The sequence below is a fragment of the Hippoglossus stenolepis genome, chromosome 12, assembly GCF_022539355.2.
Source record: "Hippoglossus stenolepis isolate QCI-W04-F060 chromosome 12, HSTE1.2, whole genome shotgun sequence".
In the NCBI taxonomy this organism is placed as follows: Eukaryota; Metazoa; Chordata; class Actinopteri; order Pleuronectiformes; family Pleuronectidae; genus Hippoglossus; species Hippoglossus stenolepis.
In genome coordinates this window covers 20,773,824-20,793,899 of record NC_061494.1, presented here as the reverse complement: position 1 = coordinate 20,793,899, position 20,076 = coordinate 20,773,824, and the positions used below count along the sequence as shown (strand labels likewise).

The window sequence follows — 20,076 nt, the reverse complement described above, 5'->3', positions numbered from 1 at the left end:
AAGGTCAGGAAGTCACGAGTCTGTAAATGGGAGTTAAGTTTCTGTGGAATCAGCTCGACACACAGGCAGACACATCACATCGCACGTCAGGGACGACACAACAGGACAAAAACATTTAAATGATTTGAATTTTATTTCTGATCTGGGCTTTATAGCGACTTTATGGGTTTATTTCATTAATCGATCAAAGAAAACAATTCTAATGCAAACACAAAATCTGCTTTCACGAGACGTTAATTAACAAAGTGAATAATTTAATTAAATTACAAATTAAAATAGCTGCAGGCCAACACAGCATCTATTAGTTCCTAAGTTACAATTCATTTTGTACCATTCAAAGAAGCTCACAGAATGATTTACCGGACACACAAAAAAAAACTGAACTAAACTTAATTGTACATCATCATCATCATCATCATCATCCTGTGATAAACCGCAGCAGACTGTTGTGTCTGTGTGAAATTCCTCTCATACCTGCAGCAGCTGCTCAGTGACAGACTGAACACACTCAGCATTTTCTATCCCCTGGAAAACCACACGGTTTGGTTCGGTGGTGACCACCTCAGCAGTGGGAGGAGTCCACGGCTCTCATATCCCAGATTATTATTATTGCCTCCGTTACCCGGTGTGACGGACGCCAGCGAGATAAAGACTTTCCTCTGTGAGCGAAGGAGCTCAGGATACAAAGAGCTGCTTATTCCTGCTAAAGCCTTTGAATAGATGCAGAAGGTCTGAGTTCATTAAGCTCTCTGGGCTGAATGAGGGGGTGAAAAGCAAATAGCTCCAGTGTGGGGCAACTGTGGGACGACTTGCTGACCTTAAGTACAAATGTACAGTTAGCAGCAACACTAGCATTGGTTCTGCAGGTAGTTTGAAACATCCAGAACTGAACCTGTGTTTTCTGTATGTTTTTTTATATGAAATGTTTAAATGTTTTAAATCTTTCAGGTGGAGCTCACTGGTCAGAGCATCTTTGACTACACACACCCATGTGACCACGAGGAGATCAGAGAAAACCTCAGTCTGAAGACAGCTGGTCAGTTCACACACACACACACACACACACACACACACACACACACACACACACACACGAGTTATCCTGAACATACTTGCGTCTCATTTATTCAATTTTTTACGTCATTACATACTCAAATCATTGTTGTTTTTCATTCTCCGCTGCCTCTTTATTCAAATTCCAGTGTGAGTCTCTTATTGTTTCTCACAATGAATCCTGACAACTAGATTCTGCTCTGTATCTATAAGGATCTTTTCTAGTCTTGATGACCACTCAGATCACTTTACAGTGTCTTAATGAGAAGGAGACAAAACCTCTGCTGGTATGATTATTATTCATTTCAAGTGCAACTGAATCCTTTATTGTACATTTTACATTTTTCCCAGAACCTTAAAGTTCATCCAGAAGTATCCTCAGTTCTCGTCTAAATATCAAATACTGGCTTTGTAAAACCATAAATATTTATAATGCTGGTCTGTCCAGGGCCTATATACAGATTTCCGGGTCCCTAAGTTCTCATTCAGAGGCCCTGCACACACACACACACACACACACACACACACACACACACACACACACACACACACACACACACACACACAGACACACACCATTCAGCTCTTCTGCATCTGCATGAGGGTCAGAAAATAGTCAAGGTCAACAACACAACCACACATGTCGAGTGTATATGTAACATATTTCATGTCCAAAATATGAGAACAGAGGGTCAGAGGTCGTATGGAGAGGAACCTAAAGAGAGATACTGCTGTGTGCGTGTGAGCGTGTGCGCGTGTGTGCGGAGGGAAAGACGATTAAGAGCTGAGAGCATGAGGACAAGAAGACAAGAAGACAAGGGAAAGACGTTTGGAGAGAGAGGGAGAGAGGGAGAGAACAGGGAATTCTCTGGTGGTGATAGTGAACATGGTGTGATATGTGTTACAGCCACTGTGGCAGAAAGTCAACGATCCCAGCAATGCATGGGTCATAACCTCGACATTAATGTCCTGCAGCCTGAAGCCATTGAGCATGAGTGAGACGGTAACAGAGACAGAAAGTTTAATGCTGGCAGCCCTAAACACAACACACACACACACACACACACACACACACACACACACACACACACACACACACACACACACACACACACACACACAAGCACTTAACTTTGGTTTATAGCTCTTATCAGCAGTGGCCGCAGAACACACACATGTAACAGTAAAGAGTTTTATCGTCTGTTTCCCTTTAACACACATTCTCACACACACAGATACAAACACACACACTTGCGTACGGGCTAGAAGAGTAAAGTTTTGTGTTGCATGTGTCACGACACAAACATTAGGACACTTGTGAGTTTGGAGATTTGACGAAAGACACTTCAGCACTTCGCTCTGCGGCAGCAGCTCCGGGACTGATCTCTGACATCGTGATGTAACAGCATGGCCCAATTTCACGTCCTCTCTCTCTGTGTGTGTGTGTGTGTGTGTGTGTGTGTGTGTGTGTGTGTGTGTGTGTGTGTGTGTGTGTGTGGCTTCAGCGAGTTTAAACCTTGACCGTCTCCCAGTCTCTCGGGGAGGGAGGCGGATGATGAGAGCAAAACTTTGATTTATTAATTTGTTCTGTTCATTTTTCCACTTAGAAAACTAAAATAATTAAAACTGTAAAATCTGAAGTTTGAAGCGGAGAATCATGTGAGTGGTCTTTGGTTTAGTCATTTGATCAAACTGGAAAAAATGAATTTAAAGTTACACTGAGGTTGGAATCTGCTGTTAATCAAAGGTCCATTAATCTCACATGTTATGATTTTAAAACGCAGAAGCATCAAACTGAAGGTTAAACATGTCAGAGGAGAAAAATCCAAAGAAAAAACAAAATTATTCCTTAAATAAATTGAATAATAATTGTATTAACTGCTCTTTGCATCATTCTTCTTGTTAAAAGGTTTTTTGGTAGTTGTAACATCTTGTTAAGCCCTTGAAAGCCAATTGTGATTTGTGAATATGAGCTGATTGATCTGTTCTGCTTCAGTTCCATTAGTTTAACCTCTTCCCCTCTGTGACTCTGTGTTTTCAGGAAGTGGCTTCGGTAAAAAAGTCAGAGAGCTGAGCACCGAGCGAGACTTCTTCATGAGGATGAAATGCACGGTGACCAACAGGGGGCGCACTGTCAACCTGAAGTCGGCCAGCTGGAAGGTGAGGGAGTGGTTAGAGAGTGAAGTGACATGACGGTGAAGCCTAATCATCTTGATCGCCCCCTGGTGGCTGGTTGCTGCAGTATAGCTCTTAAACCACACCTCCTCCATGTTAGCAGATGAGACGTGAACCCAAAAAATCAAAGTAGACGTTAAATAAATGTTTGTCACAGATGTTGTCTGTCATTTTTGGTGATTCTTATGTTGAAGTGTTCATGTGTCTGATCACTTTGGTTTTAATTAGTTAATTGATGATATGAAAAAGCGCTGCGACATCATGACTGTCGATGGGACCTCGATACCGTGTCGATACCATCCCTCAATCGCTACTGTGCAGACTCCTGGTTGGAATTTTACAACAAAAAGGCAAAGATTAGATAAAAGTCTGAAAAACAGAGGACGAACCAGAGGATGTTTGCATCCAGATCAAAAGAAATATGGATATGTTTGTGCAAGTTGTGGAAAAGAACAAATCATTTCCCCCGTGTTTGGCTGCAAAGGCACAAAAATGACCAAACCTGGTGTCTCTGAGTTTCTCTGTTATCTTTCCTCTCCAGGTGCTGCACTGCACCGGACACCTGAGGATGTACAGCAGCTGCCCCCCCCGGGTGCTGTGCGGCTTCAAGGAGCCTCCGCTCACCTGCGCCGTCCTGATGTGCGAACCCATCCCGCACCCGTCCAACATCGACACGCCGCTGGACAGCAGGACCTTCCTGAGCCGACACAGCATGGACATGAAGTTCACCTACTGTGACGAGAGGTGGGCAGAGACACACACACACACACACACACACACACACAGACACACACACTCACACACAGACAGACACACGCCGAGAGACTCAAACTTTGTCTCGCTTGGAATTTATTATTTTTCCTTTTATGAAAACAACCGGTCAGTTTAACGTGATGAGAAATAAAAATAAACCCGAAATCAGAAAATATTTTTATACATCAATACCAAGAAATTAATAGATTTGAGTTGGAGACAGATGAGAATTAGAGAAAGGACATCTTCACTGTGCTGCCAGTTAAAACACACACACCTACACCCGCACACACGCACACACACACACACACACACACACACACACAGAGGAATGCTCTTCACTGATTACCTTGCGCTGACTGAATTCAGTTTGACTTGGCAGAGATGTCAGTGGAAAATTTAAACCAGGGACGATGAAACATTAATACTTTAATAAGATGCTGTCACGACACTGTCGGAGTGAGCCAAGTGTTTCTGATCAGTGATACACACAAGGCCACACACACACACACACACACACACACACACACACACACACACACACACACACACACACACACACACACACACACACACACACACACACACACACACACACACACACACACACACACACACACACACACACACACACGCAGCAGCAGCAGCAGCACTTTCCCAGCTTCACGGTTGATGTGATGTGATTGACAACTCTGACACACTGGATTGTGTGTGTGTTTGTGTGTGTGTGTGTCTGAGCTTTTGTGTGTTACCATGGTGAAGAACATTACATGTAAAATGATTTGTCTCCGAATCATCACGGGCGCAGCGGCCATCTTTGCACCCAAATATTTCTCTCCACCGGCACGAAGAGGTGGTGACGAACACACACACACACACACACACACACACACACACACACACACACACACACACACACACACACACACACACACACACACACACACACACACACACACACACACAGATCTGAGTTACACAAGCACAGGCACACAGACATAATCTTATCAAGCTGTAATCTTATCAAGCTGCTCATGCAGGACAAAGGTTCCCTTTGGAGGAAAGTGAAAGTGTGTTTGTTGCGTGGCCGCGCGACAAACAAGGACCCATTTTCTATTTCGCCCTTTTTGGCGAAAGCTGCCCAAAACTTCTCTCCAATTACCCAAATGAGTTTACTGTAGGTGGGTCGGCCTCCCGGCTCAGCGGGGCCACTCATTAGGGACAGAAGGTTTCCTCAGTGTGAGCGGACGAGTGGAGGAAGGAGGGATGACGACAGAATGAGAACAGGAAGGAGGACCAATCAACCACCAAGTTTTCTCCTGAGACTCTAGTTTATTATCACATCTGCCGAGCAGGTTTTCACTCCATTCGGTGTCTGTTATTGAGAAAGATCCCACAAGAACCACTGAACAGATTTTACAAGACACTTGGTGGAAGAAATAAGTCAAGAAAGAAAATTCAAGTTTGTTGGATCCAGGATTTTCACTTTCTTGGTGCAGGATGAAGGATAAATGATGAAGATGAAGGATTAAAGGTCACATGTGGGTTGAAGCGTGTTATTGAGACCCGCCAATCATCGATCATCATCATCATCAATCATCATCATCATCGTCCTGATTATAGTTGTTATGCTATTTCAGTTTTGATCTTCTCCGTATGTGATTTTCTTTTATTTCTCTCCTCTTTCTTTCCTCATGTCTTTAATTCACTTTCTCCTCCTTTTCACCTCTTTTTGTTTCACATAATTCTTCCTCACTTTTCTTTAAAAGGTTTCTCCCTCCTCTCGTCCTCTCCTCTCTGTTTCGCTTTCATCCATCCCTCTCTCTCCCTCTCTCTCTCTCTCTCTCCGGTCTGAGGCCTGCAGCTGTCAGTGTTATGTAATCTGAGGACAAGAGCCTCTCTCTCTCTCTCTCTCTCTCTCTCTCTCTCTCTCTCTCTCTCTCTCCCCTCCCTCCCTCATCATCCGCAGATTGTTAATCTTCATCGTACTGTGACGTGATTCCTCAGTTTTCTTCGCTCTCCTCGTGTTTATTGAAATAATGAATTCTGTGAATTCTGGTCTGGGAATGTGGACGCAGTCCAATAATTAGAAACCGGCTCCCATTCGTTTTCATCTGAGCCAAAATACATGAAATAAGATAATCAATCATAAATTGTGATTATAATGGTTCTAGCTAATTTGATTTAATATCAGAGCAACAGAGCAGCAACATTTACACACAGTGAGAAGTCTCTAATCCAGGCAGCCATTTTATACAGATATGTATCAAGAAAAAAACTAATAATGATTTATTATATTTATTTTATTTTATATTACACTAACATTTAAAACAAGAAAATATATTTTATATCACCATCACCATGTTGAGGGGGGGGGAATAGTGTGGTAAATGAGAAAGTGCCACAGATCCTTAAATACATTTAAAAAATAAGCGTTATATATTAGTATGTATTAGTTTAAAAGGTGTTTAAAAACTCACCTATGTAGTATTTTTATAAAGTGATACATTTCTATAAATAATGACACTTTACCTTTTAAAGATTTCAGTCGTTTCATCAACAGCTTGTCATCTACCCAGGATGAGATAATACTATTTCAATCAATCAATCAATTTATGAATCAAATGAATCGAGACTCGTTAAAGTGTCTTCCTGCCACACTGTGTCAGACACAGTCACGTTCCAGACTTTTATTTAAACATGTCTGTTCTCCTCACAGACATAAAACCTTGTGTCCAGGGGTCATTTCCTGTTGTGAGTTTTTGTTGCTCGTTCTCACAACAAAGTTTGTGAGAAGAAGTTGTGAGAAGTTGAGACTCTTTTACCCATAAATCCTTGTTCTGGTTGTTTAATTTACGACATTTACACAGTTATAATTAAACCCAAACAAGGAACTTCTCAGTCGGTGTTTATGTTCCTGTAACCTAATAAAAACTGCACCTGAGTTTCCTCGTATTTGTTTGTCAGATTACTGAGATCCTGTAACTCACAGCTGGAGCAAAATAAAAGAGCAGAGGCTCAAACGAGGAAACTGGAGCCAGTAACATAATCCTTATCAACAAAGTGAGCTGGTGATGAGAGTGACATAAAGATTAACTGTTCCAGAAAACACAGCGAGTCAGCGCAGAATGTGATCCGGTCTTACTCTTCCTCCTCTGCTTGATTTCCAGCTCATGTGCGAAGCTTCTCAGACGTGCACAAGTTCAGGATCTGTCAACCACAAGTGACATCAAAATCTGTGTGTTGTTAAAAGTGTGTGTTTTATTTGTGTGTGTGTGTGTGTTGCAGGGTAACACAACTGATGGGTTACACACCTGAGGATCTGATGGGTCGCTCGGTCTACGACTTTTACCACGCCCTGGACTCAGATAGCGTCACCAAGAGCCACCACAACCGTGAGTGCATGCAACACACACACACACACACACGCACACACACACGCGCACACACACACACACACAGATATCCACTTACATAATCATGAAGAGGAATGCTGCACTGTCACTAACAGGCTGGTGAAAGAGAATGTCACATCTGTATGTGAGTATATATAGTTTTATAAATGTATATTAAACATATATACATTTGTGTGTGTGTGTGTGTGTGTGTGTGTGTGTGTGTGTGTGTGTGTGTGTGTGTGTGTGTGTGTGTGTGTGTGTGTGTGTGTGTGTGTGTGTGTGTGTGTGTGTGTGTGTGTGTGTGTGTTTGTGCAGAGCAGGGGGCTCGGTGTTAAAAATGACTTTTATTAAATTAAGTTTAGTCTCTGATGGTCACATCTGCTGCAACAGACACAGAGGACAGGGAACCAGGTGGTCACTATTACAGTCTAATGACACTGAGTGTGTGTGTGTGTGTGCGTGTGTGCGTGCATGTGTGTGTGTGTGTGTGTGTGTGTACGAGGCTCTGAAGTGTCATGGCTTTTCTCTCCATTGACGCTGTTTCATCAGCAGCTTTGAACAACTGCAACAAGAAGAAACCTGGTGATTAAAAGATAAAACATGCTAGCAACACAATGACATCATGTGTGTCTGTGTGTTTTCTATAAAGAACATAGGTGCCAATACGATTCCTGACTTTTACAACCAAAACTTTATTTCAACTTTCACTGTGTAAATAATAAAACACTGTTTTACTACAACTTAAAACAGGGAACTTAAGAACAAATAAAATACAATAACAAAATGTTATTAAATGTGATTTAAAAAAAGACCTTCAAAACAGTTTAATTAATTTTATTTTATTTTCAGTGAAACTAAACTTGAAATCAAGAATTTGACTTAAAAACAATATTTTTAGGAAACGTGAGTGCGTCTGGTTTTTATTTTTGTGCCTCATGTGCATTTTACGTAATTCTTTCCTTCAGTCTTAGATCATGTGTGTGTTGGCTTGAACCTGCTGATAAAGGGCTCTATCTCTCTCTATGTAACACACACACACACACACACACACACACACACACACACACACACACACACACACACACACACACACACACACACACACACACACACACACACACACACATACACTACACAGGCGACACATGCGACCCGTTCTCACGGCCAACGTGACAAGCCTGTCGGTCAGCACATCCTAACAGCGTTCTCTGCTACATGTAACGCTGCCATAAACTTCCTCCGTACACACACACACACACACACACACACACACACACACACACACACACACACACACACACACACACACAGTCACTGGCCTTATGTTCACTCTCTGACCTCGGTCCTTGGTCCGTTCCCACGCCAGCTCTGAACTTTGGACTCCAGCCAGAACATCTTCTCGGCTCAAAGTCAAACTTCCACTTTCTTTTTTACTCTAAACCGACGCTCACTTGATTTCGCAGCCAAAATAAACGTACGGATATTTAATCAATAATTCCATCATAAGACATTTAAATAAGAAAAACACCCCCAGCGGTTCTGTGAAGTTTAACAGCGTCTCTGTCATCGAGCCAGTTTTCAGTGTGTGTCTGGATAATAACATGTTGCATCAAACCAGGTTAGTTATGTAAGTGTTGAATCAAAGCTGCTCCTGTGAGTCACTCGATAGTTAGAAGTTTATTGTTCCAAACATATAAGGAGCTTGAATACGTCTTTAAATAGGTCTCATGAGACTAAAAGCCCCAAGCTATAAATTCTGTAAAATAGAATCTCGATTATAACTTTTATTGCGTCACATTTTCAGGTTTGGTGCTCAGTCTCTGATCGTACATGTGAGGGGTGCACTGCTCAGTACGACCATAAAAAATGACGTTTGGTCGTACAAGCAGCGAGAGGACGGTTGTTTCTGTGACATACTGTAAAACCATAAAACATCGACTCAGTTCCACCGCGATGTGTCACTCACATCTCTCTCTCTCTGCAGTGTGCACCAAGGGGCAGGCGGTGAGCAGCCAGTACCGAATGCTGGCTAAGAACGGAGGCTACATCTGGGTAGAAACTCAGGGAACTGTCATCTACAACAGTCGTAACTCGCAGCCTCAGTGCATCGTCTGCATCAACTACGTCCTCAGGTCAGTGACTCATCCTGACACGTCACAGAGGATTGAAGGTAGAATGAATCTTAGTGATGTAGTGATGCGTCTGTCCACTGGTCTGTAAAAGTTTCTTTATGCAGTGAGACTCAAAAACTGACGTGATGACTTAAAGTATTTGTAATTCTTTTAAGTTTTTCTAGGACGTTTTAATGACATTTTTGACGCCTCACATTCCATGATGTTTTTATGTTCTTCCACCTGCAGTGACATCGAGGAGAAGTCCATGGTTTTCTCCCTGGAGCAGACGGAGTCGCTGTTCAAGCCGCATCACATGAGCAGCTTCTTCACTGCAGGAGGCGCAGGTGTGACCGGAGAGCCTGGAGACAACCTCTTCTCCAAACTCAAAGAGGAGCCGGAGGACCTGGCTCAGCTGGCTCCGACACCCGGGGACACCATCGTTTCCCTGGACTTCGGTCTGTACTGACTTCTGTCGTTAGCTAAACATGTTTGTCACATCATTTTAATTCATGTTCTTGTCCAATCTCTGTTTCTCGTCCGCAGGTCGTCCTCAGTTCGAGGTGTCCACTGCAGCCATGCTCCCTCCAGGACCTCCATCCTGGGGCAGCGAGAGCCACAAGCCCGCCGCTCCGGCATCAGGCCAGACCCTGGCTCCGGCTCCAGGAGACCTGGCGAACATGGCTGCAACATTCACCGTGCAGCAAAACCCGCCACCGGGCAGCGCCACCCCGAGCCTCAGCAGCTGCTCCACGGTGAGGAGTAATGAGTTAGCGAGCGCGGGACTGGTGGCGTTTGTTTCGTGGTCCGTTCTCTCTGTGTTCAGTGAGGCCGGGGGGGGGGTTAAAGGTCACTTACACTGGGCAGTGTGTGTGAGAATAACGGGGGTGGAGATTTGGACAGAACAGGCTTTTAGCAGTGAATGGCAGCTTTGTTAAAACTAATTTCTCCTCTGTTCTCTCCTCGTTCAGCCGAGCAGCCCAGGTGATTACTACAGCTCGGTGGAGAGCGACCTGAAGGTGGAGCTGACGGAGAAGCTGCTCGCTCTGGACACAGAGAGCAGCAACAAGCCTGCAAACACAGAGGTGACCTGTTCTTCATCCTGTTCTAATGCTTTGGTCTCAGCAGTAATGATGAGGCCTGGTCTTTTTGGATCAACTCGGTCCAGGACATTGTGTTCATATTTTTTACAGAGCAGTAGGTTACACGGAATACAACGTTATTTAAACATTTAGAAGCTTGAAGTGCAACTTTTTTCTCTCTAAGCCGTTTAAAGGTGCATTCACACCAAATGCAAAGCTGATTTAGACGAGATGGATGCAATGGAGTAAATCACAGAGTTCAACTTTGGTTGACTGGAACCAACAATATTTCTTTTGTCTTCGCACACGTGTGACCGGGCTTTTATTTGTTGAAGTATTTGAATTTGAACGAAACATTTGCACGATGCAAAGCGTGAAAGTCAATCGGCGTTGAGAATGAAACCAACCAGAGACAGATCCTGTCACCGACCCGAGCGAGCAGGTCAGCCTCAGGTAGCACTGGAAATGACATCCAGACGCAGCTCCTGGGGGAGACGGGGAAATTCCCTGAGCTGTGAGCGCCCCCTGGTGGTCATGGTTTTGGCTTCTCGGGCGTTTCCACAGCAGGTACAATGCAGCAGTTGTTGGCACTTGAGCCACTATTATCTCCTCTCTGGGCACAAACTTGCAGGTTGTGTTTACATGCGATTCTTGCTCGTACCGCAACTAAACACAATGTTTTAGTAAACAACCAAAAGTATTAATTAATGATTCAAACAATCCAAATTTCTGAAATACAACCACTATAATTGTGCAGTAACAGAAGAACAATTTACAATCGATTTCAATATGCTCAATCTATGTCGTCTTTCGGTTTCCCAGAGGGACTTGACTGACTTGGACCTGGAGACTCTGGCTCCTTACATCCCGATGGACGGAGAGGACTTCCAGCTGCACCCCATCGTCCCAGAGTCCGAGTCCCGGGAGGGGAGTCCAGCCAGGTGCATGGGCAGCAGCAATCCACAAACACGGAAGTCGCCCCACCAGAGCTTCAGCAACATCACCAGTCTCTTCCAGCCCCTGTCCTCGCCCCCGCACACCCAGGGCCACTATCAGGCTGCATCCTGGGCTACGGGGGAGAAGAGGGTCTCCGGCCAGGGGACGATGAACCCCCACGCGGTGCCATACATGATGGGCCACATGCAGAATCCCCCGTACCAGGCCCCTGCAAGCACCCCTCTGTCCTCCATAGGTGGCAGGCAGAACCTGCAGTGGCCACCGGACCCTCTGTTAACCTACCAACAACAGCCACAAGCCGCCAAGGCCTACCTGCTGGACAGTGTGTCAGGAGAGACGCTCCCGTCCTGCCAACAGAACATGCCCCATCACATGCAGAAGCAGAGGTGATGTAACATTTACGTTTTAAACAAGAGAGTAAAAACAAGTAAAGTGGTGAATTCTTAATTACGTCTGTTTGTGTGCAGGATTAAAAAACTACTAAACTTGATGAGACATGGGCCAAGAAAGAACCCTATGAACCTCGCAGAGGATATGTAATCGATCTAGATCTAAAAAAGTTATACCAGTAATATTAAACCTCCACCGAGGCCCAACAGTCCTCTAATGAAACCACGTTTAAATTCACTAGATCCAGATTTTGGGATCTGCATTAAAACTACACTCATAAATATCAGTCCCCTAAATACGTCTGATTAATTATTCTCTGAAGAATCCTGATCCTGGTTCTTTCTTCTGACAGAGGTAACATGTTTATGTCATATAAATGTTCATTGTGTTCCCTGTGCAGGTCCATTGACAATTTTGTACAAGCCTACAGAGACATGAGTCCAGCCAGAGTGGCCATGAACAACAGCATCAAGCGCTCCTTCACCCAGATGAACGTGGTGAGTTTCCATCATAATGACAACATTTCCACATAAGGATAAAAATTCACTTACTTGAGATAAATAAAACCAAGACTCCTTAAACCCAGAGGAAGTGACTGATCGATCCTGTTGCCTTGATAATACAGGTTCTTTTTAATAGTCTGTACTTTAATAAAACTGTTTCCTTTGAATGGATTGTTCTAATTATCTGTCCGTGTGCTGCAGGGCGACCATAAGGCGTCAGAACTCATGTGGAAGAAGATGAGGAGTGAGAACTGTGTCACCATGGATCGCTCCCTCAGCACAGGATCACTGGCAGGTACAGGCATCCATCACACACACACACACACACACACACACACACACACACACACACACACACACACACACACACACACACACACACACACACACACACACACACACACACACACACACACACACACACACACACACACACACACACAGAGAGACAGAGAGAGAGAGAGAGAGAGAGAGTTGTACCTGTAACCTCTGGCTCTCGTCTCTCAGAGTCGAGGATGTTGCCCGGCAGCATGTCGTCATGTCTCAGCTCCCTGCAGCAGCACAGAAAGTCCCAGTACCCAGGAAACGGGATGGGAGGCACAAACGAGAAAGTCTTCACACGGAAGAGCTGCAACTACAGCGATTATAACCTGCTGCCTTCAAACAAGGCCGAGGGTGAGCTGAGCCAATCCAATCCACCATAAAGCCCCTGATTTAGTGTTTGTGCCTCCTGAAAAACGTGAAGCAGATTGTTTTCTGACTCTTTTGCTGACACAAACATGCAATAAAACTCTGTATCAAGTCATTTCATCTGGAATTCAGTCAAAGTCAAAAGAAGGTTCAGATAATTAACGCTGGTTAGATGTGGCGAGATCGGGCATTAACCTCGGTGGAGGTTTCTAGTTAAATTAGACGTCACTACATATATTTTATTAGTCTGGACGAGCATGGATGGAAACAAGGTGCACAACCCCCACACAAAAAGTTCTGTCGTAAAATCAAGTGTAGTTTTATTTTATTATGATTTAAACACTCATTTGTGAGAATGTCTTGAAACAAATAGATTTTTAAGGGGAAAAGGCCCAAATCTGGCTGAATTTGTTGAGAAAATACGTGTTTGAGGTTCATGTTACAGATCAAAATAACTTCATAAAATTACCTTGGCGACTGTCTTTTGTCTTTTTGTATTGAATCCCTGACACTAATTCTCTGTGGCTCTCCAGGTATAGCTAGTCGTCTGCTGGGCCCCTCGTTCGAGCCCTGCTGTCTGCCCGAGTTGACCCGTTACGACTGCGAGGTCAACGTGCCGCTGCAGGGGAACCTGCACCTCCTCCAGGGCTGTGACCTGCTGAGAGCCCTGGACCAGGCCACCTAGAGCCCCAGATCCAAACCCCACCGTAGACCCGGACTTAATCCCAGCCCTGAACCTCAGCCTGCAGCCTGAGACTTACATTTTACACCTCCGGGCCCCTGAGAGCCCCGAGGCTAAGCTACCTATAGGGAATGTGCTCATAACCACGTCCTGCCTTATTTAGCTCCTTTCACCGACTCTCTGTCCACTCTGTAGATCTGTAAACAGAATCCACACGTGTCAGACGATGTGGGTGAAAAAAGGTCAATGTGGGTAAATTTTCTAAAACGATGCCTGACCTGCGTCGTGTGTTCAAACGTCTCGACGCTGTGATTCCTCAGAGGTCACAGGTCGACTCTGGTCACACGCGCAGGATAAACTCGGGTCTTTTGGTGTAAACAGGGTATTAGAGGTGTGAGATTCACACACACACACACACACACAATCTGCCTTAAAGGCCGAACGTCTGCAGCCACACACACACAACACACACATGCACACATGCACACATGCCACGACCAGCCATGTAGGCACGGGATTCAAACCTACGACCTGTGTCTTATCCGTCTCGTCCGCAGAGCGACACCCTGACATGAACTCTATGCAGCTCAGCCTTACGTCTCTTTATCATTTAGCTCTGAGAGGATTATTGTTATCAAACTACCGACACTCTGAGTTTATCGGACCAGCGATTAGACCCAGACCACTTGTTCGGCTCGGACTCGAGGCTCCGACTGGAACAAGTGGAATTGTAGCCATTTTAAAATCAATAAGAACTGAGGATTCTTTTACTAAATATTGATTCTGCTCGTTGATTCCAAAAGACGACGTCTTAATCACAGCAGTGCAGCGATCGCCAGAATTTAATCTGTTGTGATAGTAGTGGATTTTATTCATTAAATTCTTGACTCACAATTACTTAAAATTGTGTAAAAGTTGTTGCAGTTGTCACAGATTTATCTTGATATTCAGCCTGATAGAAAAATCTACTCAGAGGAGGCGACATATATATCGAATCCAACTTTAAAGAGTGGACACGTAGCTGAAAGCCGATTTGTCTCCGATCTGGGACGTTTGTCGTCGTGGGAACTTGTTGGGTTTCTCTATATTTTTCGAAGGTCTCCTCAAAGTGCCTTATGTGCGTTATGATTTGGTGATTTACACACAAGATTGAATTAATTGTCAGAAAGTTCCAAAATAAGTTGAAAATCCAGTTGAAAGTCGTGTGAAAGAGGCTTTAGCTTCATTTTTAATGGTAATTAGACGTCAGAAGAGATAAAACCTTTAAATGACATGAAACTTTTATCATCTCGGGACAATACGCAAGTAACGAACGTTTTCCAGAATAAAATGTGTTTTAAAGTTTTTTAAATAGTTGGATTTAATTTCTCTCTTGAAAAGAATCTGGAATCAATAAGCAGAATCCAAGATGACACCTCTCTCTGCTCAGGTCTTTCTCACCATTACAGACAAACATTCACAAACGGGATCGTCCGCCTCTCGTCACCGTGACGTCGAGTTTGTTGATTCACGACAGAAACTGGTGCACACGACGTAATTCATCTGTTAAACACACATGCATGACTTAGTGTTTTTTTAGTTATTACAGTTCGTCTATTATTGAACTTTTATCGAATCTGCCCACGTTATTTCATCCAAATCGACACTTTACCATATCAATACTGCTTTTTTTATTTACCTACCAGATTATTTTATTTTTTGTGTCTATCTCGAAGACACACTAATAAACATATATTGCAATACAAGTACTCTACTGTAAGTGGAATATTGATAAATTGTTGTTTTTTCTTCTTACCTCTCAGTCGGGTAAGTAGCTCGTGTGACTACAGGGTTTTTTTCTTATCGTGCAATTATTATTATTTCAAAATGTGATAAAGTTGATATAGTCAGCAGCAAAGCTATCGCCTTATTCATTAAACTCATAGCATGTACAAAAGCAGCCTGGTCGACACGCACAGGATTATATATGTTGCAGGATTACACACACACACACACACACACACACACACACACACACACACACACACACACACACACACACACACACACACACACACACACACACCCACATGTGTCACGCTAAACAGGAAACAATAAGAAACAGCAGGTGTGTGCACAGGAAGTGGAACCTCTCCTGTTTAAATGTGTTGGGCTCTTTACCTATTCTATAGATTTACATGTTGTTATTTATCTTCATATTCTGCAGATTCAGGCAGCGACAGTGGAGATGTTCTGAGTCAGAAAAAATTAGGATGGAACAACATAAATGAAAGATTTCAAATTGTCCTAAAAACAAAAACATGAAAGTTATATATTAGTGAAGCAGCTTCACTTACATTTTACACTGAAAAATGATATTTTCCTTAATTTCCTTTGCTCATGTCTCTTTTCTGAGAATATAACTCAGAGCGTTGTCCTTCATTTTCACAGAAATGAGCAGAAACACGTGTTTACCTAGTGCGTTTGAATAGTTGATTTGTAGTTAATAATCTAAAATGTGCACCTTAAATCCAGCTGCAGGATATTTATTGGGGGCGTTCAAGCCACTCGAGCCAATCAGAAGAGAATTAGAGGAGTCAGGAGGACGACTGGACCAATCAGAGGCTAAAACGATGGTTTACCGTTAACGCCTCTTCGGTTTTTAGATGAAAAAGCACAGGAGAGGTCACCGCTGAGTTCACCGCTGCACTAACCGTGTCATGTAGAATCACGCACCTATTAGACCGTTCATTGGGTGTGAACATGTCAGAATCAGCAGCCTGTGAAGTGGAACGTTTGTATTTTTCTTAGACGATGACAAGAATCATGACACATGATATTTACCACGCAATGTTTTTCACATGTCGATGAGTAACGTCGGCAGCTGTTCTCTCTCTCTCTCTCTCTCTCTCTCTCTCTCTCTCTCTCTCTGTGTTTCTCGCTCTTCCTTTGAGGTATCTGTCGTCGTGTGGTGACCACTTCTATGAACCATAGAGCTTTGTGCACATATATGTTACGTATTTGAAGCTAATGTTGAAGAGTGTTTTTGTGTCCTGGTACTTTGTCCCGGAGCTGATCCCTCGACGTGCTCTTTCCTCTCGTGCCGTCTCCGTGTTGTGTTTTATTTTTTATTCTTCCCTTCAGAGTTTTATCCCTAAATTTGTATCCGATCTGTTTTGCTGGCCAGTAACGTTTTTTTGTTCTTGCTTTGAAATGCTCAGATTAAAAGATAAATATCTGGGGGGGTTTTTTTAAGTTTCACTATCCAGATATGTAGCATTTTTGAATATTGTTAAGAGGATAAAGTTGCCACATGATTAATCACATAGTTTTCCAGTTGCTTCTTAGACCACGTATGTGTCATGTGTTGAACTTTTCTTCCATCCGGTGGATCCACTAACGCTGTTCTCTGCTTTATGTCGCTGAAATGTTCTATACGGTTGATTTTAATCTTTATAATGTGCCTTAAAATGAGGAGTTCACCCTTCGGCAGCACAGCTTGTTTCCTGCAACCTTTAGACGACATCCTTCATATATGAGGGGAGTATTATTGAAGATTATCCAAACCTAATATTGCATCTTATCCGAAAATAACATGTTAAAGTGTCATTTTATGGATAAATTGGATTAAATTTCCCTTTGTTTCCCCAAGTTTTAAATTTAATTAGCTCATTAAACTCCAGTCTACACTTTAACTGAATCTCCTGAAGTTTGTTTGACTGTTTTTTAACCCAATTGTCATGATAATCGTCCAATTATAAACCACAATTAGAGATTCTGGGGTGCAGTTGGTTAATCTTCATAATAAACCCTCAGGCTTTGTAGTGAACATCCTCCGTAGCCTCTTCACAGTGACAGTAGAACCCTCATAGATTCGAGTAGAACCCATTAGAGCCCATCATAGATCCCCTGGTGATGAAGAGTCAAATTTTACTAAAAGGTTTTAAAGGAAATGGATTCATTCAGCACGACCGAACAGTCTGTGTGTAGATGAAGCTGCTCGTGGTTTTTTTTTAGGTTTAATGGAATAAAGGGAGATTATTTGTCAGAGGAGGCTGCAGAGTTCGATCCAAGCACAACACTCATTTAACCGACTTGAACTCCAGGTGATGCAGATCAATATCGAAGAGATTTTAAAAGATATATTTTAGGTATAATGATGTGTTTGCACAATACATTAACATGATATACATGGGACTTTTGTTATATGTTATATGTTTTATTGCCCAGTTTTAGTTTCAACTAAATTCTCAGTGTAAGAAATAAGTGAAAAACAAACTGATGTTGCAGTTTTGTTGTGTCTATAATGAAATTAGTGACTAAAAGTCAGATTAAATCCAGGTTGTAAGAATTAAAATAATATATGTTCAGTAGGATTAGAGACACGTGTTATGGTGAGAGGGATGAGAGCAGAGAAACAGTTTGATGAGTTTGATTTTGAAGGAAAACTGAAAAGACGAACGACCTGAAGAGATGAATCCTGCTCAGTCTGCAAACTGACGCACATCCCTTCACTCCTCTGTTTCTCCTCTCACTCCATCTCACTTTCACTAAACTAAATCTATTTGTTTTCTCTCATGTGCAATTACTTTAGACAAGTAGCCATTTTTTATATATTAGTTGTTCATATTTAAATAATAAAAAGCCTGTAAATGAAGCTTTAAATTGTTCCCAATTGGTCAAATCATCTTTTATTTTAACTGTATCTTTACATCACGATATATAGAAATATCTTTTGTTCAAGTGCTAAATGCAGTTTCTGGAGACGAAAGAGGTTTTTAGGAAAACGTTAAAAGTCTTGAAACACACGTGTGCGTAGAAGAAGAACAGCACCTCAACACGGATGTTTTTAGCTAATTGTGTTCATGTATGTGGAAAGAGATGGAGAGAGGGAAGTCGAATTTCAAAATAAAACTGTAGGCAGAGGAGAAGCCCCGCCCACTTTTTAAAGTTAGTTTCTGCTCCTTTAGCTTTGCCTTGAAAATTCAAAACGTTATGTTGGTTTCCAATAAAGACGCCTGTTTTTATGTTAAACCTTCACGGGAAGTGTAGTTTTTAACGTTAGTTTTGTTACATTTGTTAAGAAATGTGACAATTTTACTTTGAATTATAGGAAATATTTAAAAAAAATTGAAAACAAGAGCAGTTCTCAGCTGTTCACAAAAGTAAAAATAACGACAGTTGAGAAAAATCTATGAGGACTAAACGACAAGTGAAACCGATGCAGTGGGCGGGGCTGCAGTTCTCTACTTAAACTCTAGAGGGCGTGTCACCAGTCCTAGTGCTCATCACGCTGTGCTGCCTGAAGGGTGTTCCTCCGAAAACAAGAGAGACGATAAAAGGTTCCAGGATTTACTTCAGTTGTTCATTGCTCGTCTTCTTTAAACACAAATATCAGCGTCTTGTCTTGTTTAGTTTTTCCTGATGGGATCCATGTTCTGCTACATCTGTTGTGAAACAGTTTTATTAGCTGATTCTACATTTTTTTTAAATATGCATAAATTTCATATTGATCTTATTATTATCATATACTGTTATCATTGTTATTACTATATGGGGAATTTAACCTGATAAGAAGTTTGTGTTTCTGCACTGATCTTATTATTAAAGCATAACTGATCTTACCCTCCCTCATCGGCTTCATGTGTGGTTCATTCCATTTTATTTTATCTTTAGGTTTGTTTGATCAGATTGAATAAAACTAATTTCTTTTAATAAATGAGCGTGATGATGGAAATTATGAATAATTTTATAAACATTTTCTATTTTAGCTAGAGAAGATAAATAAGATGGTTACTAACAAATTAAATGAGTACAAGAAAATTTACTTTTTAGATTATTGATGTGTGATAGGTTTTTTATGTTTGCAGACGTTAATGTTGTGATTTCTATAAATTTCTCTTTGATTATATTGCTTTTATTGTGAAACTCAGTGTGAACTAATGTTATATTCTTTAAAACTGTCTAAAAACATCTCCCAAAACAGAAAATACATCAAATAAATCTTCAGCATGAAATAAGCATTTGTAATATAACAGGTACGATTACAGAGCCTTGTGGGACTCCTTTGCCAAGTGTCAGCATTACTTTCAGTTAACCTAGAAAACCTGTCTATATAAAACGTGAAAAAAACGGCTATTAACTAAATGTTAAGTTCAGTGAAGTAAAAGTCCCATGAAATTAATATATACAGTGAATCTGAATTAATTTCCGCTCCTGAGGTACATTCTCATGAGCTGGTGCAGGTTTCACCCTGTACCTCATTAAACCAACTTAAAGTAATCCTCAGACCGGCAAGTGTGT

At 42.2% G+C, this 20,076-nt stretch overlaps 1 protein-coding gene across 2 annotated transcripts in view; it reads left to right on the top strand.

Moving 5' to 3' along the window:
• The window catches only part of epas1b (endothelial PAS domain protein 1b), a 42,214-nt gene extending 22,807 nt beyond the window's left edge, over positions 1–19,407 (top strand). Inside the window, exons 4-16 of one of the 2 annotated variants that reach the window (XM_035171709.2) lie at positions 949–1,036; positions 3,095–3,213; positions 3,770–3,972; positions 7,270–7,376; positions 9,364–9,511; positions 9,740–9,948; positions 10,037–10,245; positions 10,462–10,575; positions 11,395–11,915; positions 12,320–12,416; positions 12,624–12,717; positions 12,930–13,097; positions 13,646–19,407. In XM_035171709.2, the coding sequence (XP_035027600.2) occupies positions 949–1,036; positions 3,095–3,213; positions 3,770–3,972; positions 7,270–7,376; positions 9,364–9,511; positions 9,740–9,948; positions 10,037–10,245; positions 10,462–10,575; positions 11,395–11,915; positions 12,320–12,416; positions 12,624–12,717; positions 12,930–13,097; positions 13,646–13,797 (2,229 nt within the window). In that variant the 3' untranslated portion in view covers positions 13,798–19,407. The remainder of the gene's footprint in view (positions 1–948; positions 1,037–3,094; positions 3,214–3,769; positions 3,973–7,269; positions 7,377–9,363; positions 9,512–9,739; positions 9,949–10,036; positions 10,246–10,461; positions 10,576–11,394; positions 11,916–12,319; positions 12,417–12,623; positions 12,718–12,929; positions 13,098–13,645) is intronic. The other variant, XM_035171711.2, reaches the window with a different exon arrangement.
• The last annotated feature ends 669 nt before the right edge of the window (positions 19,408–20,076 follow it).